At 44.5% G+C, this 22,757-nt stretch overlaps 1 protein-coding gene across 2 annotated transcripts in view; it reads right to left on the reverse strand.

The window, feature by feature from the left end:
• Nucleotides 1–233: 233 nt before the first annotated feature.
• itga3b (integrin, alpha 3b) overlaps nucleotides 234–22,757 on the reverse strand; it is a 32,641-nt gene continuing 10,117 nt past the window's right edge. The window contains exons 2-26 of one of the 2 annotated variants that reach the window (XM_066698706.1): nucleotides 13,810–13,937; nucleotides 12,798–12,880; nucleotides 11,554–11,803; nucleotides 11,030–11,122; nucleotides 10,626–10,827; nucleotides 10,122–10,315; nucleotides 9,503–9,591; nucleotides 9,035–9,171; nucleotides 8,665–8,748; nucleotides 8,393–8,460; nucleotides 8,112–8,254; nucleotides 7,706–7,855; nucleotides 7,506–7,603; nucleotides 7,055–7,229; nucleotides 6,743–6,832; nucleotides 4,554–4,633; nucleotides 4,307–4,384; nucleotides 4,063–4,162; nucleotides 3,706–3,882; nucleotides 3,442–3,546; nucleotides 3,138–3,251; nucleotides 2,729–2,827; nucleotides 2,294–2,419; nucleotides 1,474–1,629; nucleotides 234–402 (exon numbers count right to left, since the gene is read on the reverse strand). In XM_066698706.1, coding sequence (XP_066554803.1) covers nucleotides 1,519–1,629; nucleotides 2,294–2,419; nucleotides 2,729–2,827; nucleotides 3,138–3,251; nucleotides 3,442–3,546; nucleotides 3,706–3,882; nucleotides 4,063–4,162; nucleotides 4,307–4,384; nucleotides 4,554–4,633; nucleotides 6,743–6,832; nucleotides 7,055–7,229; nucleotides 7,506–7,603; nucleotides 7,706–7,855; nucleotides 8,112–8,254; nucleotides 8,393–8,460; nucleotides 8,665–8,748; nucleotides 9,035–9,171; nucleotides 9,503–9,591; nucleotides 10,122–10,315; nucleotides 10,626–10,827; nucleotides 11,030–11,122; nucleotides 11,554–11,803; nucleotides 12,798–12,880; nucleotides 13,810–13,937 — 2,974 coding nt within the window. In that variant the 3' untranslated portion in view covers nucleotides 234–402; nucleotides 1,474–1,518. Of the gene's footprint in view, nucleotides 403–1,473; nucleotides 1,630–2,293; nucleotides 2,420–2,728; nucleotides 2,828–3,137; nucleotides 3,252–3,441; nucleotides 3,547–3,705; nucleotides 3,883–4,062; nucleotides 4,163–4,306; nucleotides 4,385–4,553; nucleotides 4,634–6,742; nucleotides 6,833–7,054; nucleotides 7,230–7,505; nucleotides 7,604–7,705; nucleotides 7,859–8,111; nucleotides 8,255–8,392; nucleotides 8,461–8,664; nucleotides 8,749–9,034; nucleotides 9,172–9,502; nucleotides 9,592–10,121; nucleotides 10,316–10,625; nucleotides 10,828–11,029; nucleotides 11,123–11,553; nucleotides 11,804–12,797; nucleotides 12,881–13,809; nucleotides 13,938–22,757 lie in introns of both variants that reach the window. The other variant, XM_066698704.1, reaches the window with a different exon arrangement.

A 22,757-nucleotide genomic window follows, 5' to 3' on the forward strand; every position in this document is an offset into this window, starting at 1 on the left:
GCACTAGAAAACTAAATATTTTGATGAAACCAAATTGAAGTCCCCCCCCAAAAGGAAAAGTAGTTCATGTGCACGAATTGTATTGGTCGAGTTCATACTGTGATGTCACACAAACCTAGTTAGCAGGGGTTGGTCCTGCCGCCAGGTTTGTGAGGAAAGACTGCACCTGCGCAGACGAGTCTCTGGCCTCCCAATGAGGAGTCCCACACAACCCAGTGGGAAGGGCTAAGGAAATCAGTAGTAGTAGCGTTGCATTTCAGTCCAGTTGGTGACCCAGTGCTTCTTCTTGGAGCTCTTGGTCAGGAAACCCTCGTTGAACTGGTAGCGCTCCTCCTTACGGATCTTCACAGCGTGGTACTTTGGCATTATCCTGTAGTAGCTCGCTCGCTTAAAGAAGCCACACTGCAATTGTACGACAAAGACAAGGAAGGAAATCCATTAGACAAAATAAATAAAAAGGTCTGTATTTTTAATTCCTTGGGTAAAAAGTCAAAGCAAGAACTGAAGGAAAGATGCAAGCTTTTAGAGGAGTTAAAAAGAATTATAAACGAGAAAAATAGAACAGCAACAGTATTGTTCCCAGTAGACACAGGGAAAGAACCTGTCCAGGAAGTGAGTTGAAGGTGACGAGAAAGAAAGAGAAATTATATTAATCTTGCTGAAACTAATCACTTTAGGAGGCGGTTAGTGAGGGGATAAAATTAAACCAGTTAGGCTTAAAGACAGAAAAGTGTTTTTTGTCATTTAAAAACAGGGGGGAAAAGAAGTGACAGTTGACAGTTATTACAGAGAGTGTGAAGAACAGGGGGCTGTAGTTCCATCTTGTGATCATAAGCAGAGCATCTTTTAACCGCTCCACCGGACTGTGTTGTTGCCATGACTGTTACTTGACATCAATGCACAGGGAGCTCATCCTGCTCTTAATGGAGGTTCAAACTGAAGTTCTGGAGGAGGATAACCCCACTCCCATGTGGTAAAAAGGCACTAAAGAAAGAAAAAAAAAAAAAAAAAGAAAACTACAGCCCCCTTTTCTGCCCAGTCTTTTGAATACAATGTGACTCCTAGTTTCTGGAAGGCCATGTTTCCCCATTCACTGCAGCACAGCAGAGATACGCTAATGACCCTGACAGGAGACGTACAGTGGCTTCAGAATTCCACTCTGTCATTGCTCCTGCTCGTCTGGTCCTCGTTCCTTGTTTACAGATAGTAAACTTCTTACTATTTAACCAAATAGCCTTTGAAGCTCCATTATCTCAGGGCTTTATGCCACAGGGGACATACCCGAGTTCACTATTTATATATACACACACACATATATATATATATATATAGAATTGTGCATATATTGGGTTGGAGACCTTCCAGATGACCACAGCAGCCAACCCAGAGAGACAGACAGACAGAGATTCCAATGCCCTCCCTCTCCCCCTTCCCCCGCCTGCTGGTTGCTATTTTGTAACCAAGGTATATTACCAATGCAACTCATGAAATGTGCCAGTGGCCCCCAGGGGCCCCCGGTCAGTAGTCCTCGGTTAGCCGCTCAGTCTCCGACGGCTGGGTCTTCATCTCGGCTTTCAGCCTTTTGGCCTCGTACATTTCTCTCCTGCTAGCCCGCTTGAAGAAGCCACACTGAGGGAAGTGGGGAGGGAGGTGGGGGTTAAAGAGCAGCACTGCACACGCAGCACACACACTGGGCCCAGGGGACATCGGGGGGGCAGGGACCTGACCTGGGAACTGCTTATGGCTTTCTATTATGGGTGCTTTTGCAATGGCAGATGCAGAGGGAGAAAAAACGTTTTATTTTTTTACGACAAATATGTAATTAACTGTTGCAGCAGTCTAACACCAATTACTTCATCCAGTTCTTCATTTACGAAGGATCTCAGGAGCTCCTCCGTGCACCAAGGAGGACAATAAATTGACAAGTTTAGGCATTGCAGTTCCAGTTTACTACTTATTACTACATCTGAGGTGTGAAATATTTTAGTCACCACCTGCCACTGATTACCAGACACTTGCTCAGTTAAGGAGATGCAGGCAGTGCACAGGTCTTTCCAATTCCCTTCAGTCAATCATTGAACATCACATTAACCTTGACTGATTAAAATAAATAAATAAACTGTAACTAAGATTAAGTCAGACAGAACTCAATTTGGCATAAAAACTAGAAGACATAGTATTTCTACAGGACCAGGAAAGGAGACCTTTGATTTAATGCATTGCGTCTCAATTAAAAGTACGAATGAAGCCACCCGAGGCAGGCAATACTCAGAGCTGGCAGTGGAGCTCTCACCTTCCACAGTAACAGTATGATGAGGCCCAGCAGTATGACTCCCGCCAGTGCCGCAACAATAATCGTCCACATAGGAACCTCGTAGGGCTTCTCCTCCCTCAGGGCCGGGTCAATGTTTAGGATAAACTGCTCGGGACAGACAGATGGGGGGGGGGGAGAGGAAAGAAGGAGGAACAAGAAGAAGAAAAACATCATCCCATCTTGCTCGGTTGGTAGTGCCTTAATGATCCAATGGTCTGATTATGCCCTTTATGTATCAGTACTACTACTTCTGCTACTAACACTAAGTATGAGCGTTTCACACAGTAGTATTCTGTTTTAAGGCTGGTTTCAGAGCGCCTCTGGGCCAGGTTGTCAAATGAGACCTGGATCCCAACTGACCTGAATCTGGATAAATCAAGGGAGGATGTTAATTTGTTTATTCACGGCGCTCACCTCTCGCATCTGTGAAGTCATCTTGATGGTGGGTTTATCTGTTTCCAGTTTCAGGGTGGCCCTCCCAGCCACCCTCACGCGAGCCGCATTTATATAGTCCTGAGGACAAACAGACAGACAGACTCACAAGCGCTTCCTCCTGTGGGTGTAAATTGCTCATGGTGTCCCCACAATAATATTTAAATAATTCCTGGTGTGGAAGGCTTTCCTTACATATTGGGATTCAAAGGCCAACTGCAAGGAAATGTTCATCCTTTCAGTTTAGTGGAAGGGCCAGAATATACTTTAAACTTTTCAGACTATCTTTTCAGAGTCGATCTCACAGGTGTGATGTGTGATTTATCGACCATCAAATTGTTCCGGCATGGCCCATGGTTGGCGTCAGTGTGGGAAGCACAGAAGTTCATACCTCCAGCATGGTGCTGTTCCACACACGTGCTCGCACCGTCACCTCCGCCGTTGTGCTCATGTTGTGCAGGGGGCATCTGAACCGCACACACTTCGCTGTATTGATCTGGCAGTTCTGCGTAGAAGAAAATGGAAACAGCCATTTCTACAGTGAGAAGGCACATCTTTGATTTGCTGAAGATACATCCCAGCAGTGACATGGACTGGGGTCACTCTGGGAGGACGTGGTAAACACACACTGGTGTTTGTTTCTGGTGGAGGTGGGTCGTACACAGCAGAGAATAAGGACCAGACTTCCCACTCACCAGTTTGAATAACTCTTTCTTGTTCTTCAGGGTGCTGGTGGCCTGGGGATCCACTGTCTGGTCCATCTCATCAACCTCCCGCCTCCTGCGCAGATTGCTGGACAGCTGGAGGGAGAGAGAGAGAGTTTAACAAACAGAGTAATTATTTTGTTTATTTTTTGATCATTTGAACTTCTGATCAGCCCTGCAGTCCTGAGCAGCACACACATATTTCCACAGTCAGAAAACAAGAAGCAGTGAGAGCCAAAGCAGCACCAGACTCACAGTGAGGTTGAGCGGGTTTATGACGTTCCCTCGCGGCACACAGGTGGACTCGGCTGTGCCCTTGGTCTTGATGATGGTCGGGTACAACAGCCACTTGCCGTTGGACACCTCGTAGGGCCAATCAAACTCCACTACTAGAGTGCCCAATGACCCCAGGGGCTCCCCAGTTACCATCACCTGCAGAGGACAAGGTGGACAAGAATTACACAAAGACCCATTTGGAGGAATGCACACAGGAGAAACCAGGCACATCCCCTGCACCTGCTGTATTAACATGACAGAACATGACACGTCTTATGTACTAACACACTGCATAATGTAAGCTGCCTCAAACAGACTCCCCCGGCCGGCACTCACTGTGAATGTGTACTGCACAGGACTCCCCACATCACTCGTCTTTTTCATGGCCGACTCCCCCATCACCGTCCCACTGAAATACGTTGTCTTCTCATTGTCCCTGAGGGGCAAAACTCACATCACTGACCTGATAACAACCCCAAATCATACAAATATAAACGACAGACTACAGAAGGAAAAGGACAACGTGTTACTGAGAACAAAAAAGGAAAAGAAAGGAAGCCAACTTTCCTTCCTTACTCACACAGTGAAGGAGACCTGGACTGCGTACTCCACGAGCAGAACCACAGGGACTGGGAACATGTCTTTCTGGTCACTGATCCTGGAGAGATAAAACAGAGAACATTGAGCCCAAACTGACACGGGCACACTGTAAAATGACCCTGACACCAATACAGCACACATAAAAGGGACAGCTAATTTTTATATTTCCCAATACATTTATAATATATCAATCATAAAAATGACAATAAAGTGTCAGACAGACTCACGTGGAGAGCTGCAGTGTGGTCTCTATTCTGTCTGTGTACAGGTTGATCCCAGAGGTTTCAAAAATGATCCATATCATCTCCTGGGGGGAGGGGGGGGTGGACACAGGGGTTTTGTGGTTACTTTGTGTTATTTTTGAGACTGAGATTGTGTCTAACAGTGCTTGTACATTGATCTAGGCTGAGCAGTCAGTGTGAAGATGCCATATACGTGCGAAGGTACAGTGAGGGAAAAAGTATTTGATCCCCTGCTGATTTTGTACGTTTGCCCACTGACAAAGAAATGATCAGTCTATAATTTTAATGGTAGGTGTATTTTAACAGTGAGAGAAAGAATAACAACAAAAAAATCCAGAAAATCGCATTTCAAAAAAGTTATAAATTGATTGGCATGTTAATGAGGGAAATAAGTATTTGATCCCCTATCAATCAGCAAGATTTCTGGCTCCCAGGTGTCTTTTATACAGGTAACGAGCTGAGATTAGGAGCACTCTCTTAAAGGGACTGCTCCTAATCTCAGCTCGTTACCTGTATAAAAGACACCTGTCCACAGAAGCAATCAATCAATCAGATTCCAAACTCTCCACCATGGAGACCTACACAAGGCTGGAATGGGCTACAAGACCATCACCAAGCAGCTTGGTGAGAAGGTGACAACAGTTGGTGCGATTATTCGCAAATGGAAGAAACACAAAATAACTGTCAGTCTCCCTCGGTCTGGGGCTCCATGCAAGATCTCACCTCGTGGAGTTTCAATGATCATGAGAATGGTGAGGAATCAGCCCAGAACTACACGGGAGGATCTTGTTAATGATCTCAAGGCAGCTGGGACCATAGTCACCAAGAAAACAATTGGTAACACACTACGCCGTGAAGGACTGAAATCCTGCAGCGCCCGCAAGGTCCCCCTGCTCAAGAAAGCACATGTACAGGCCCGTCTGAAGTTTGTCAACATCTGAATGATTCAGAGGAGAACTGGGTGAAAGTGTTGTGGTCAGATGAGACCAAAATCGAGCTCTTTGGCATCAACTCAACTCGCCGTGTTTGGAGGAGGGGGAATGACCCCTAGAACACCATCCCCACCGTCAAACATGGAGGTGGAAACATTATGATTTGGGGGTGTTTTTCAGCTAAGGGGACAGGACAACTGCACCGCATCAAAGGGACGATGGACGGGGCCATGTACCGTCAAATCTTGGGTGAGAACCTCCTTCCCTCAGCCAGGGCATTGAAAATGGGTCGTGGATGGGTATTCCAGCATGACAATGACCCAAAAAACACAGCCAAGGCAACAAAGGAGTGGCTCAAGAAGAAGCACATTAAGGTCCTGGAGTGGCCTAGCCAGTCTCCAGACCTTAATCCCATAGAAAATCTGTGGAGGGAGCTGAAGGTTGGAGTTGCCAAACGTCAGCTTTGAAACTTTAATGACTTGGAGAGGATCTGCAAAGAGGAGTGGGACAAAATCCCTCCTGAGATGTGTGCAAACCTGGTGGCCAACTACAAGAAACGTCTGACCTCTGTGATTGCCAACAAGGGTTTTGCCACCAAGTACTAAGTCGAAGGGGTCAAATACTTATTTCCCTCATGCAAATCAATTTATAACTTTTTTGAAATGCGTTTTTCTGGATTTTTGTGTTGTTATTCTGTCTCTCACCGTTAAAATACACCTACCATTAAAATTATAGACTGATCATTTCTTTGTCAGTGGGCAAATGTACAAAATCAGCAGGGGATCAAATACTTTTTTCCCTCACTGCAAAATGTACTTTGATGGCTGAGCGTACATGCGTAACTTAACCAAACATCTCCGTAGCTCTCGGTTTCCTGTGACTGATATTCTCTTTTGCTCTTTACATTCTGCACACACACCATGCAGACCATACAAGATGAAACTGTGCATCAGTGTGTGGGATGCTTTGTGAGAGTGCCTGCTCTGAACGCCTGTGGATGACTGAAGACAATCCCAGCAGCACCTGGGGATCACCTCCAGGAACATCCATTAAATCCACCATAAAATTAGTCTCTGGTGGAAAGGACCTCTCTGCGTTTATAAATCACAACCTGTCATCGTCGGCTGGAGCAGCTGCTGAATTTAAGTTTGCTCCTGTGAACCTCACATTTGTGGCCAGTGCAAAGACCGTCAAGATGAATAAGGAGCTAATAATGTTTCTCTCCCAACAGAAGCCGTGTACCTCCTGGTTGCTTTTGAATGGGTTCCCCAGATCACAGATTAATGCGTCTGTCCCTTTGTCTTTGCAGAGGATGTTCTTCTTGTCCTTTTCCTGACAACAGAAGAAAAGGAACAATGCACAACGTGATTAAAACCTACAGGGTAAACAGCGGAGCTACAGCATCAGATGGAGGAGTGACACAGTTCTCCATGAAAAACAAAAGTAACTTTCCTGGATGTGTCAGCTACTTTACTGTAATTTCTTTACTGTAATTAATTCAGTACTGAAAATGACCCCCTCACCCCGTGGTTTTCCTAGATGGCTTTCTCTTACCAGTTGTCCGGAGCGCACCCCAGAGTAGCGCAGCGTGGGCGGGATGGTGATGTTGAGCACGGCCTGGTGGGCATCCTCGGCCTGCACCCCCACAGACGGCAGGTTGGTGACATTCACCTCCAGCAGCAGCTTCTTTACATTGGGGTTGTAGTCCAGGATCTGATGGCCTCCTTGACTACACACACACAGGGAAGACACATAGGACGCACATGGGAGACACACACAAGGAACACAAACAGAATACATGTTTATCCAACCCACACACGAGTGGACAACTGTTAAAAATAAACTGTACAGCTTGTGAGGTCAAAAATGGACGATAATGAGAATTGCACACTAAATTGCTCTCAGGATTTGTGCTTGTTCATTGATTCATTCATGTGGGGGAAAAGGCCCACATCATTTTGGCATGCTGTGTAGTTAGGGGGAACAGGAAGCTGGTGGGCAGTACCTGGGGAAGCGGACTTGCTGCTCGTTGATGAAGGCAGCCACCAGCTGCAGGTTACTCTTACACGTGTTGTCTTCCCCACACTCCTTCTGGAAATTAATCTGGACGAAGGATAAATAAAATAGAGAAATTAATACATCAGTGAAACACTTTTAACCTTTAACAAAAAAAAGCACGTTAGAACAAAAAAGCCTCATCAGTGCCTCATCTCTGGCGAAGACGTCCTGTCCAGCACTCAGCACCGGGAACGCATCCAGGTTCTGTAGGGCCCGGCGAACCTTGGGCTTGGGCTCCACCAGGGAGTAGTTCAGGCCGAACACAATGGGCTGAAGCTTGTCCTTGATATTATTGTCCTGCTGGGGGAGACAACACCAACATTCACTTTAACACATACTTAATATTATGCATGCACTACTACTACTACCACCACAATTTAAATAATAACGTTATGATAATAATAATACTGATGATAATAATAAATAATAGTAATAGACGGCTGTATAGCAGAGAAGGCAGATCAAATCTTTACGTCAAAGCTTTCCCAATGAGCTGTTTCTACGCGTGTGCTCTGTGACATGCTGAAATATAGGGGGACTGAAGGCTTCTTACCAGAATGACGTCCACATACTGGCATGTGTCCTCTGGCATGGAAAAATAACCCCTGTAGACACTGGCGGAGTCCTGGCTGCCACTGCGGAAGCGGACCCTGTGGCTGCGGCGATCGCGGTCAGCCTCCAGGCTATACTCCAGCGCTGTGAGCAGAGAGATGGGGGGGGAAGGGCCAGATCAGTAGGGCTGCTGAGACAACTGTGGGAGGCATTTAGGCATTTAAAATACAACACCCCCCCAACCCACCACCTTTGCAATTACAGATTGGAGGCTTCACTCACTGATGTTCCTCTTGTTCTCCTTACTCCCAGTGCTGAGTGTGTAGGAGAAGCACACCTTCACTTTGATGCTGAAAAACACACAATTGTGAAAGGATGAGAGACACACTGAGGGTGAGAGAGAGCTGGTGGCCATGAAGGTAAGGTAAGAAAAATAAACTAATACCCAAAATTTAAGCCAGCCAGCTAGTCTTAAAGAGAAAATAGTTAAATCCACTGCACAGGAGCTGAACGGTGAGCTGGCTGATACACACTGTGTAACCAAAAGTTCTCACCAGGAATCCAGAGTGCATTTACTGGGATCCACAATCCTTGGCTCCACGGAAAATTCCTTGGAGAGATGAATGACTGGTCTGGCCCTAAACGACACATTGGGGGGGGGGGGAACAATCAGCACAACAGGAAACAGAGATCCACAGACAAACAGTGAATATAAATGTACAGTGTAACGAAGATGCACAGTTATCTTTATTCACACACAAGTGACAGCATTGTCCGTTTAACTGAGCATCACAACTTTCCACTGGTAACTGTTTGAGAAAATGTTTGCCTTAACATTCCCTTTTATTATTGATGGCTTTCACTGAGGGGACATTACACATCAACCAAAGGGGATTCTTTGAGAGATCCGTTCAAATGGCCTACCTCAGCAGGGCCATTTTATCATCCAGGGAGCCCACCAACACATCGGGGTAACTGTTTTGATCCATATCCATTCCACCAGTTACAGAGTAGCCAAACGTCATGAACCCCCCACCGCTCACGTCCTGCCCTTCGATCACCTGCCGAACGCCAACATTCAAAACAAACAGACATTCTATTAGCAGAATGGCTGAAGAGCAGGGCAGAGAGGAATAAGACAGACAAGCCACACTGCCACCGCCCCTTTCATACACTCATGGTATACATTTTAGCAATCTGCATGACTTCATCTGATAGATAATGCCCAGTTACTGGACTATTTATACATGCCAGCCACCCCGTGTGGAGATCGTGTTCTATTGTTTGGGTGTCGTACATTTTATTTATGTTTACAAATCAATAGACTGGGTAAACCGAGAGCACAGGTGCAATCGTCTGTGACCTCTGACCTGTGGGCATCAGAATCCATACCTGACTGGGCTCCTGGGAGATGCCCTGCCTGCTGCCACACCAGATAAACACCTTCCCTGTGCCGTGGAAAGGGGCTCCCACAGCAAAGTCTGGGAAAATGGGGGAAATGACAGAGTTATAGACCCAGCCCCGCCAGAGCTGTACTTTTAATTTAATTCACTCACTCATTCACCCACGTATGTGAAACAAACAGAATACAACCAGGATAGGATTGAAATGAAACATAAAAAGGAACATATATGGCGATACAGTACCTATGTATTGATTTACTTATCTGGTGGTTGGTTTTGTTAACATAGGAAAATTCTATAAACCACATGTAACTGTCAGATCCTGGTAAGCACCAGTCTTGCATGACCCTTAACAATAAAAGTGTTCAGTCTAATAGTTTTTAGACCCAACCATGAACATCGCCTCAAGGTGGCAGCAGTGCAACACAGTCCTGCAGAGTGTGCATCAACCTTCCCAACAAGCAAGAGGCCCAAGACACACACAAGTTGATTCAAAGTGCAGTGTGTTAATATGCCAAAGCAGTACCTGCACAATTCCTACAGCTTGTGTGTTGACTGTGGAGATTTACATGTAAAGATTAGGGAGATGAAAGAAAAAACCTTGATACCTTGGAAGCCATCCTGGTTGATGTCCCCAATGGCAGCCACAGCAAAGCCGAATCCGGAGCCAGGAGGGCCCCGCAGCACCACGGTGGCGTTCTCCTGGAAAGAGCCGTTCTCATTCATGAAAACGTAAACAGTCCCACCTTCTTCCCTCTTGTGGTGGAAATAGAAGGGGGCTCCGACAATCAAATCCTTCCATCTGTTTCAGAACCAACACAGATAGGGAGAGAGGGAGAGCGACAGAGAGAGGGGAGGACAGAGGGAGGGAAAGAGATTGAGAGAGGGTGTAGTTGAGAGTATTTTGTTCATTTTTTTACTCCACAGATTTAAACGTCCTGCAGTCATACAATTCCCAGTTGCTTTTCAGGTTTGGCCAGCTCTGAGCTCCTTGACACGCTCTTAACAAAGAAAAGCAGTAGTTAAATGTTGCCTGTCTGCATGTACAAAGCAAGGTCACAGACATGCCTTCTACTGTAGTTATAACTGTAATGGAAGGTCACAGAACGTACCCGTCGTTGTTGAGGTCGGTGGCCGCGATGCTGTTTCCAAAGTAGGAGCCCACCTGCTCCCCAAACAGTGTGATGTTGGACTTCAGCTTCGAGTCCATGTCAGCCAGAATCACGGAGCCCACTGTGCGGTCGCGTGGAGCTCCCGTCAAGACCGTGTAGACTCCCTTTCTCAGGACATCCGTGGCCTCCAGCACGGAGTACCCTGGAGCACACACCAAACAAACACACGTATTGGGAAAGGTTTGTAAACACAATGGTTCTTTATGGTGAAAATCATGTTCGTGCGATTGAAAATACTCTGGAACCAAATTTGGAAATGTCAGTGTATCCTGAACTCCATGTTTAAGTGTCTTTGAATATCGGACTCTTTTCTGCCTGTGTGAATGTACTGGGAAGCAGCGTACCAATGTACAGGTAGCGGTTGTTCAGGTTCCCAAAGTCTTTGTCGTTGGATAACCAGGACTCCAGAGAGTTTCTCCAGGTGTTGTGGACATTTCCTGCAAACAAAAGAGTTGGGGGAGGGGGATAAATTGTTCCATCAATCTAGACAAGGTTGAGGAAGGCATTTCATGAAGAAGAGTGATAATTATGATAAGACTGGAAGGATTTCTGGGATACAATCTGCTGTATTAGAAGGCAATCCACCAGGAACTGCAGGGTTCAGCGATCACCAGGTCATAGACAGACACAGGATTTTCTGGTTTCATTCCACCTGATTGGATGATCATTTCCTGGTAAAGTTAAAACTAGTCTGCATTCCCCACTGTTATGATAATATATCACATGGTACATTCATGTATTTGAGTTACTTGCAAAGAAATCCTGGCATGAGAAGACTTCCTTTGAGACTTTTGTGGTATTTTAAGAAGTTCTTCTTCTAAGAATCCCCCCCTTCCCTTTCTATACACACACACACACACACACACACCTTGCCAAAGGTAGCTGCCTGGGGCCCCGATGTAGACATCCGATTCGGTTATCCCAGCCGATATTCCCATGTTGCACTGGCCCTCCAGTGTCATGTCGTTGTTGGGGTTGCAGACCTCGTAGCGGCTGTTCTGCCAGTCATCGTTGGAGTCAAATTGTAGGTCGTTGCCCCTGACAAAGCACCTCCCGATCATGCGCCTCTGCTCCTCTCTGCCCGAATTCACAATTTTCACAAAGCGGTGACCACAGGCCTGTGCAGACACACGGAGAGAGAGGGAGGGAGAGAGACTTGACTTTTAAATCACTTATTTATCAAAAAACATAATTTATCCAAACAATCCCATTTAAAACACGAGAAAACATATGCAAAAGCATCCTCATCTACTCTACACATGGTGTCCCCCACACACCACTGGCTGGTGAAAGTGCCCAGGTCAGTAACTTTCTTCCTGTTAACCAGACTGACAGTTTTGCCTGTCTAAAAAGAAAATTAACCAGACTAATTTGTAAAGAGAGAGAGAGAGAGAGTGTGTGCATGCGTGTGCGTGTGTGTGTTTGAGTGTGTGTGTGTGTGTGCGTGTGTCACCGGCTCTCTCAAAATGAAGTAGCTGTTGAACAAGAAGAACTCAAACTCTGGGTAATAAGACAGGGCTGCTGTCTTAGAAGGGTTTAAAACTCCATTGGACTCACCACTGTCTTAATACGCACCCACACAACTATTTCAATTTATTACACGTAGATAATTAATAGCCAAGATCAAATAAAATCCATGCCAACCCCATACAGAGCAAAAGAAGGTGAGAGACATACACACAAATTGTCATACGCAGTGTATTATTCACATTCTTTCATTTATTTAACTCATTGTAATTATTCATTTCATTTATTATTATTATTATTATTATTATTTTTATTTCTTGGCAGACGCCCTTATCCAGGGCGACTTACAACATTTATCTGAGCTGCGGTAAACAGACTATGTTGATTCATCCTTTGCCTTTTTGATTAAGGATTGATTCACTAAACATTTTATCTTGTTTTCATATGCTTTGGATAAAACTGTAACTGATCATGCCAAGAAAGCAATTTGAGACTTAATCTGAACTTGGATTTTTGCAGGAGTAGGAGAGAGAGCCAGCGAGAGGGAGCAACAGACACATAGCGAATGTGAGAAAGGAGGACAGAGAGAGACAGAGAGAGAGAGAGTTCCTGAGGGTGGCAATGTGACACCAAGGGGAAACTCACCAGCACTCGGCCCCCTGTTGGCCCTCCCTGGCTGGACACGGTTACTCCCAGCCACATGCCCTCCACCATCTCCTGGGGATCCACTGAAAACAGATGGAGAGTGTCACAAACCACACAGCCACGCCTGCCCTGGACAGAACAGTAGGCTACAAAGTACCGAGTCCTGTCACATGAAACTGAGCCTCCCTGACACATACAAGACACCAAGCACAAAAGAAAGGAAGCAAAATCTTGCCTGGACAAGGAAGCCTAGGCTGAAATCTATATCTTGGGCATGAATGTACTACAGGCAAAACTGGCTTTTGTGTGTGTGTGCATCATTTTAATATGGCAGGTCTCCATCTTTTTAAGTTGCGTGTCTCTGTTACCTGCAGAACAGACAAGCACTAACCACGGCGCCAGGGAAGTTAAAGATTTGAATCTGCTCCTTAATCAAGGTTGCATTTCAACTTTGCTTCACACTGTGATTCGGTGAGAGAACAAAACCAATACACTGCATCTACTAGGCTGAGGAGAATCATCAGAGCCACAACTTGCAGTACCCGTGTTCATTGCTCTCTGCTCACCACAAGGCAGCTCGAAAAACATCTCAGCCTAACATCAATGTTAAATTTCAGAAAAAAATAAAACAGGAAATCACTTGTCTCTCACATGCCACAATTTGTTCTGTGCACTTAAGTTACCTAGTATCTAGCTGGGTGTCGGTGGGAAACTGATGTTGATGTGGTCCCTGTACTGTTACAGTGCACCTGAAACCACCTCCGTGGGCAGCTCGAGTCCTTCTGGACGCAATGTAGGTTAACAGTCCACCCTCTGTCCACCCTCTGTCCACCCACTGTCACTGGTGAGCAGAAAGTGGAGGCAAAACCTTGGTTGATTTTGTGGCAGGCCTTACCCTGACACCTCTCGAGAAACTGAGTGTGCCACACCTTGGGAGGGTTTTGGTCCATCTCCCTGTGTTCTGGGAGGAACTATTCATTGGAAAATAAATTTAAGAAATTAACTGCCGTACCTGTGGTGACTAGGTCCATTCTGGTGCAGTCTGTCATGTCAGTGGTCAAAGGGCAGGAGTAGACCGCTCCAGTTTCATTTGCGCTGAGCTGCGGCACCGCTCTCTCTTTGGGCGCTCCTGTTAAAAGCCTGAAAGAAAGACCTGTTAGTTCTATTGCATTTTTATATTTCTGAAAAATCAAGAAAGCAAAATGCCATATATATATGGCATTTTGCCTTCTTGATTTTTATATATTACACACACACACACACACACACACACACACATATATACAGACAGGTGACAAATGAAAGGAAAACCAAAAAAGTGTCTCAGTAAGGTGTCGGGCCACCACGAGCCACCGGAACAGCTTCAGTGCTCTTGGCACAGATTCTACGAGTCTCTGGACTCTTCTGGATGCCTCATGCCCTGTGGATGGGGGCACTGTCATCCTGTAAGAGACCACTCCCATCAGCAGTCATCAGAATCGCCCACTTGTTGAGAATATGGTGAAGGATGACTCATCTGACCATATCACTTTTTTCCTGTAGACAAGTGCCTATGGTTTTTGCACCATTGAACTCTCAAATGTGCATTTGACTTTTAGGGGTTTATGCACTGCAACCCTAATATCCCTCTCTGTGTAGTTCTCAATGGACTGTGCTGACATAGTCTGATCACGTCCTGCATTGACATTCTCAGTCACTTGGGAAGGAGTTGCTCTTCTGTTTTTCCTTACATATCGCAGTAATGCATGAGCATCACGGTCATTGAATGTGTGCTTTCGACCACAATTTCCAACCCTATTTACTGAGGTCGTTCCATATAAAAAAAAATGTATTCACTTGTTATGTCTCCAAACCAACAGTATGCATTTAACTCAGACACTTCTGTGGTCAGACCAGACAGACACAAAGCCAGATAAGATCTTACCTCGAGCAGTAAAACTAACATACTGAAACTGTGACTCAATGTGCATCGGTGGCTTTTTCGATTTTTTGTTCTCAGCAGGGATGTTGAAGTGAAATGAATCCTGTATGCTTTTAAATTGAATAACTAATAATAATAATTGAGTCATGTTTAAATGGTCTAGAGTGTGTTGTACCAAGCGGCTTGTCATTATGCAGGACATGTTATCAGAAGGTGGTCTGTAACTCATGGACAATGTAATATTTTGCACCTGCTCTGGGGCCAGGACCTCACCACTGATTTCTCAGAAGCCTTATCATTGTAGAGCATTTTTAAAATATTATTCAGAGCTTTATCTCAGTAGCCAGGGTGAGCTTATCAGAGAACCAATTTCCATATTTATTTTTTTATTTCTCTCTTCCGCCTGATAAACTTTTGCCTGGCGAGAGCACACACAGTATAAAAGGGTGTGAGGGAGATTTGTTCAGGGAGGAATGGGTGCAGCAAAGGCAGAAAGAGAGAGAAAACAGAAGAATGAGAGAGAGAGAGAGAGAGAGAAAGAAGGTGAGAGCTGGAAAGCAAGGGAGAGATGAAAAGGGAGGCAGAGAGGAAAGGAAGGAAAAAAATAAGAGAGCAGGTGATTAGAGATAGAGAGTCTAAAGGGATGAAGAAAGAAAGGAATCAGAGAGAGAGAGATAGAGAGAGAGAGAAAGGTGAGGGGACAATAGGGAGAGAACGGTTAGTAGAGAACGGTTGGCATTGTTCAATGATTCCCTGGGCCTCCACTCAACCACGTACTGCACACACCCTATTTCCTGTGAGCTGATTTCTAGTAAGGGATGTATGACTAACCTGTCATGTGAAAGTTGAATTATATTTTGCTTGCCAGGACAAGGCCGTGATTAAAAGGAGATGAATGGGGCAATCAAGTATAAAACGATCCCTTTTATGGTTCATCTGCTGTGTCAGCACCTTACAAAAGAAGACACTTTGTTTGAAGTGGGCAAATTATCACTCGGATTCCAGGTTTAGTCAGCACATATCCATAACACATGATCACTAACAGTCTGCCACAGCAGTCTGCAGAAGGACTGAGCAAGCAACATTATCCTTAATAACGCAGGAAAAAGAAAAGCCTACATTTATTGATTTTACAATTGTTCGGCCATTCGAGAAAGCAATGAAAAAATAGAATCCCAACAACAATAACATAAACAATTACAGTAACTTCCATTAACTGTAATGGAGGGATTTCACACTGAAAATAATGTATTTCTCTAGCAAAACATAAGCATTTTCCCTATCACTGAAAGCAGCTCCTTACTGAACCGGCACTTTTAAAGTCAGACTGGATAGGATCCTTGGATCACTCAGTTATTAATGGACACCAAACGAGTACGATGGGTCGAATGGCCTCCTCTCGTTTGTAAACTTTCTTATGTTCTTATATAACAGCATTACAGACTGTGGGGCATTACATTAGAAGAAGGTACTAAACTAACAACGTCCAAAGTCACAATTATAGTCTGATTCTTAACTACATTATCATGTGGTTTCTTCTTTATTTTTCTCCACTTTTTATAACTCCCAATTAAATGTATTTGATCTTAAATAAGAACAAGGGGGGAGATCTCTCTCTCATATCTATGTTGTCTCTTCTTAAGACTTCAAACTTCACAGTAATTATTCGGATTCTTTTTGAAGAAAAGAGAGGAGCAAACCTTGGCTCTGAAATAACATACTTACATACATAAATATCTTTGATAGTACCAGCAGCTCAAGTTCTAAAGGGAAAAAACCCAAACAACCTGCAGTCATGTTCACTGTCAGTGTCTTGCTAGCTTATATCAGTGGTGCAGAACATTAGGGAGGAGAACAGAGAGAGATGGTGCAGGGAGCCACAGAGGCAAAGCGTGCGCGTGTGTGTGTGTGTGTGTGTGTGTGTGTGTGTGTGTGTGGTTGGGGTTGGGTCTGAGACCAAGAAAAAACACATACTGCAGGATGAGGGAGGATCACTGCTTCACTGGGAAGAGGGCTTGGCCTCTTAGGAATGTGATCCACCTTTGCGGCTTGTGCTTTTGGAAGAGTCAGTGCACATACTGCTCTGCGTAATCTCCTCGCACCTCAGTGTCAGTGGAATGAATATGGTCCCAATAAAAAAAGGCATAGTGCTATGGTGTCTCTCACTCTGTGTTTCCCAGGCCCGGCTGCAAGAAGCAGTGTGTAATGGACGGTACTGCCCGGACACAACTCCGGAATACCGCACTTCTGTTCCCTGGCAGCACTGCGTTCCCATTCTTTCTGAATGGCTTTCGCAAACATTTCACTAATGAAAACTATTTACAATAACAAAGAACACAATACTGTTTTCAGAGGAAGGAAACTTTTTATTATTTATTTGTAATACATGTACTTGAACCTTTCTCCCTAGGCAAGCACAGGGATTTCTGAACTACTGCACTGATGCTGCCGATGCAGCACGATGACGTCCTTTTAAGATCAAGATCATGCTTAACTTCCATTGGTTGGCTGCAACAGGTCCCAGCCTCTGCCATACTGAATGGAGCATCTTCGGCATGGGAATCAGATGTATGAGACACAACACTTAGCATAAAATGGAGCAATTACAAACCCCATCGTCGACCCATTAAATAATACAGAGCCATACGCATATGTGAATAATAAATGCTAAGAATGATACCACACAGATTAAAAAATAAATAAGTGGCTTCCACCACAATAGTACATGGCTTGGTGTTAAAAAAATCCCACAGTCATGAAGTACATTGTGGTTTCTAGGTTGGTTAGGCTAAGTAAAGGGTCTACAGCTTAATACTGAGAAACCACACAGTCAGGCGCAGAAGCTTGGGAAGCTGAGCCAGCTGCAGCAGCAGTACAACACACAAGGAGCCCAGACACTGGAGAACTGGGTCCCGGACGCTCTCCCCTGGTCAAGATTGGGTTCCGAGTGTCACCTCAAGTGCTACTGGCTCTTTTCAATTGCTCATATGGTAACGCCTATAAGTAATCCAGCTGTGAGGTGAGAAACATTCTAATAATTTAAAAAATAAATAAATAAATAAATAAATAAATAAGCATCCCTTTGTAATTCAGCAGGGAATCAGGGGACGCATTGAGAGGCTGCCCAGAGTGGATGGTATTGAGACCATGCTGGCAAAAAAAAAAAAACGTAAGAATGAAGGAAATAAGGACAAATTTAATCTTGACGCAGATTTACAAAGCAAACTGTGCTGAGCAGCATAGCAATGCCCATCGAGGTCAGCAACCCTGGAATCACAGCAAAACTGCACATTCCTTAATCCCTTAAACCCTCCAACCGCTCTTTGCTGCGTGATTCAAGGTTAAGAAATGCATCCCTGTGTTTATAGTCAACATATTTCACCAGCTCAGACCACCTGGCCTGTTTAGGAATCCTGGCAAGGTGCTTGCTTTCAATTGTACACATTCAGTCTAATAGGAGCCAGTTGGCAATTAATAATTGACGAGGGGTAAAATGTTTATGCGTTGATTTGCCTTTGTATTATTTCATTAATGCAAATCCATATTTTTTTTTCTTTCAGCCTACATGGTGCTGAAGCAATACAAAGGTGGAGAAGCAAGAAGCCTCTAGCCAAGAGAAAGCAGTCATTCTGGTATTGTTGCTCTTAGACTGGTATTGCTTTTTTGTTGTGGCTGTGGTCAGGACACAGTTTTGATGTGTGCCAAAATAAACTGCAGCTGTTCTAACAAATAATACTTTCAATAGTTAAATAGAGTTATACTTCTACAAAGTGAACCCTCCATGCCCCACCAAAAGACACACACACCACCACCCCCTCCCATCCAAACTCACAGATGTAATCTTTGAATAAGTACGAAAACCTTGCAAAGAATGCATGTGTAATCATTTTAAAAAAATACAGTTTTGTTAGTCAACCTTAAACTGAGTAATAACATTCCTGTCTTTAAATAACAAAAAACAATTACATTCCTAACAAATAAAAGGAGAGACAGCTCTCACTTTGACCTTTTCAAAATGCTCAGAGAAGGGACACTTCCTCCGAATCCATTAAACATTGGCAGCTTAGTCAAAGCTTACTCACTGGTCGGCCTGCTGCCCCTGGCACCAGCCACTCAACTGTAACCCACCATGCCTAGGGCAGGAAGTACCTGATGGACACAATGAGGTCATTCGTGATAAATTATTATTTTATGGTGCAGAGAGCATATTCTTCCGGCAGCTATCAAGTCCTTCCTGTGAGCAATGGGTTCCAGGGCTGGGCAATACCCTGAGTGTTAGTTGTAAAGCTCATAAAAGCATGCCTTACTGTGCTGCTCACCTGTAGCTGTGCTTCCCTCACACTGAGCCCTTCAGTGCTGCAACAGGGGTGAAGATTGCAGTTAATAGTGAAGCTTTCAATTTTCTGGCCCAGAAATCAAACCTTTCAAAAATCCTTAAACTGTTACAAGCACAGATTGGTCTCCATAGCACTGCTGACTGAGTCTAGGCAATGTCATTAGCTGGCTGAGACAGGGATTCTCCAATGCCCCTTTTGCACTGACACAACCGACCCGACCCAGAACTTTTGCCGAGCTGGCCTGGTGCGGCTCCAATCCAGTACTAGATAATTAACAGAAAATTCAATGCCTGGTTCAGACAAAATTGCCAGTGGGTTACAAAAGTAGGGACAAAAGTAGCTTTGGGCTGAAAGTCCACATGGTCCTCAGAACAACGGCATCCCCGTGTGACAATGCACATATCAGGGGATGTGCGCATGATGTCTTCTTATCTTTGATACTTCTAAAAGCACCTGAGTGAAATAAAAATTGGTTGGTTAAAATAAAATAAAAAATGAATAGCAGATTCCCAATGCAAAAAATAGATAAAAATAGATAAAAATGGCACTAAGCTTCACACAATGATTTTCTTGGTTATGCTTCATTAGCAGTATGTTGGCTTGGGGGGGCACTCTCAACTGTGGTTTTCCCTCAACAATGCAGCCTTGACTCACACACACCACAGGCGAGGCACACAGGAAACAGAACACCAGCAGGAGTGTGGAGCACCTTGGAGATATTAAAGAAAAATAAACCACTTTCCTGTCTCCACAGAGGCAAGGCTACACGTGATAACAATATTAGGGCTCGCTTAGTCACAGCAAACAAAAGAATCGCTCTTCATTTCCAGAGCTCAGACTGTGTGTCTGTGTGTGCGTTTGTATCGGCGCGCTCAGGGGCCGCTCAATACTGTGCACAGAACGGAGGCCACTGGGGATGAATTGTAATAGTGTAGAACACAGCTTCAGCAAAGCATCACATTCATTCACTGTGATGGATTGAAGCTGCAGATGTCAATAACGCTGGGCTACCTTTCCGGAGGGCGCAGGAGGAGAACGAGGAGCGCGACTGCTGCGGCACTGTCAGTGTGAGGGTGCCAGGGGGAGAGGAAAGCAAATCAGCCTGTGTTTTCACCAGCATTCAAGCAATGACATCCCTCCAAGACTGGTCTCAGCCACTTTTACTTCTGCTTTCGCAAAAAGCACTAGACAGAATGACAACAAGTGGTTGTGGTAAAGAAAAAGAAAAAGGACTGATTAGCAGTAGATAACTGCAAGACAGTCCTAGGCAGATGTGCAATGATGTACACTTACACATTGCATAAAAGAGGAACCCATGTTTCAATGGAAAAATCACGATATCAGTACTGCATATGCCAGAAGCTTAGTCTAGACACCAGCCTACAGAATCATAGCACATGAAATAGCAGTTCCGATAGCCATCTGCACAATCCGCATCCGTCCCATTGTGCTGCAGGTACAGAGAACACGCGGGAACCTGCTTGGCCTGGTGTGTGGCTCGCACTGACAGGCGGGCAAAGTCCTCCCAGCCCCCACCTGCAGGATCCGCGCAGATGGAATGTGGAGCTGATATGAGCCATTGTTCTCCGCCAGGCAGGCCGCCACAGTGTTACACACAGAAAGAACGTCAGGGCCTAGTGGTGCCTCAGACAGCAGCTACCTACAAGGCCAGAGGCAGTAATCAGAACTGTGCACAAACACGTTAGTAGGGCTTGACCCCCTTTCCATCTCGGATCGCATTTTGTCAATTACATCCCATGACGGCAAATGAGCAGGGATCAGTATATAAGAAGGAACTCTTGAGAAGGGCAGGTGTCTGCAAGCTCATTGCCATTAGAGCACCTCAGGTTAGATTCGAATGACCAAATACAGGGGCTTGGGTGTATAAAGAACGAGCCCTGGTACTGATACTGAAGCACATCATCAAGAGATTTTCAATTCTCCCTGGCGATAGTGAAAGTCTGCCAACATAGAAACGTACATCAATTCAATTAGGGGTTATCTCCATCCCCACCCACCCCCTTTCAGGACACATATATATTCCGAATCTCTCAGACACATTTATGAAAGAGATGCATCCCGACAGAACGGCAGTATAATCCCATCTGCCCATAGTGTAATTGGAGCTGTCATAATGTGTCGAGACTCCCAATGGGTCAGTGCATCACACCAACATCTCCCACACACTGACAGATGAACAAAGATCCATTTACCACCTCTGCTGTTCACAGTCAAACTGAAAGAGCAATAAAGGCTAAGGGGGAAAAACATCTATATGCATTCTGCTCACTCTTTCAATTTTTTACATTAGAAGAATAGACAAATTCTATGAAATGTCCAATTTCCACCAGTAAGTTTGCCCCTCTCCCAGGCATTAGAAAACCTAAATTGTGTATGTTATTATAACATTGGCAGTGAAATAAACCAGGTATTTCAACTCTGTATAAACACAGAGAAGGGGCTCCCAGTTAACAATGAATTTGCCTGGTTATTTTTAAATGAGATTAAACCGTGTTCAGTTTAGGTGATCTAATGCAATAATCTACATAATCAAACAATAATAATCTACATCATAAAAATAAAAAGACAGCCTATTTAAGAGTTTCTGTTTTTGGTCATTTTTCAATGTTTGCATTCAGACAGACTGGACGGCAGGTGAGCCTATACAGAACCCTTAGTATGGGACTGTACCATCTTGGAATGACAGCCCCCTCCCCCACACACCAAACACCCGCATCCCCACAGCGGGAGGGAGTCAAGACTAAACCATTCTAAAACAATACAGACTACACAGATGTCTGTCTGTCTGCAGTCTTCATCACACAGGGAGACCTGGTGACAGCTGGGGCTGAGCGTAGGAGAGACCGACAGACCCTAGCCTTGAACCCGGCTCCTCGCTGTGCCACTCCATCAGCACTGAATGCTTGTATGCAGCCAGAAAGTTGTAGACAAAAAAAGTCAATGTAAGCTGAAGGATACCACAGTATTTGTGTCATGGTTTTTTATTTTGTATATATATTTTATCTAGATTGGACTACTGTAACTGTTTTCTGGTATCTCAAATCAGGCTTTGTCACACCTACAGAATGCACAATGCAGCTGCTAGGGCTTTAACAATAGCAAAGAAACAGGCTAATATTACTCCTGTGTTGGCTTCACTGCACTGGCTTCCAATATGCTTTAGGATCAATTTTAAGAACATTTTACTTGAATATAAAGCACATATTGGAAAGGCCCCAGATTATTTGACTGAGTTCCTAACTCCATATCATACCATGTGTGTCCATATACACTACCAATCAAAAGTTTTAGAACACCTCAATTTTTCAATTTTTGTATTGACATATACACAGTTTAATGTCTCAGTGTACTCTGCAATTAAAGAATAGAACAAATAAACAATTCCATGATTTAATTCTTTAACAAAATGTAACCCCTTAAATTGACCAACCCCTGTGGTACCCTTAAAACACCACCAAATCCATGTGCCTCTCTTTAATCCCATGTGTACTCTTCACTGTTGTGTTTTTTGTCAAGTGTTTGGTATCCCATGAAATCTACGACTCTCAGCTTTCTAACAATTTGAAGCATTCTCTGATGTGAAAAAAAATGTATAACCCCCTGCATTCTGAAATACTTGGTCTGAGTAGGAATATCAAATCTCAGAAAATATTGACAATCATGACATATTCTGGAACCAGA

The sequence above is a fragment of the Amia ocellicauda genome, chromosome 3 (genome assembly GCF_036373705.1).
Source record: "Amia ocellicauda isolate fAmiCal2 chromosome 3, fAmiCal2.hap1, whole genome shotgun sequence".
Lineage (NCBI taxonomy): Eukaryota > Metazoa > Chordata > Actinopteri > Amiiformes > Amiidae > Amia > Amia ocellicauda.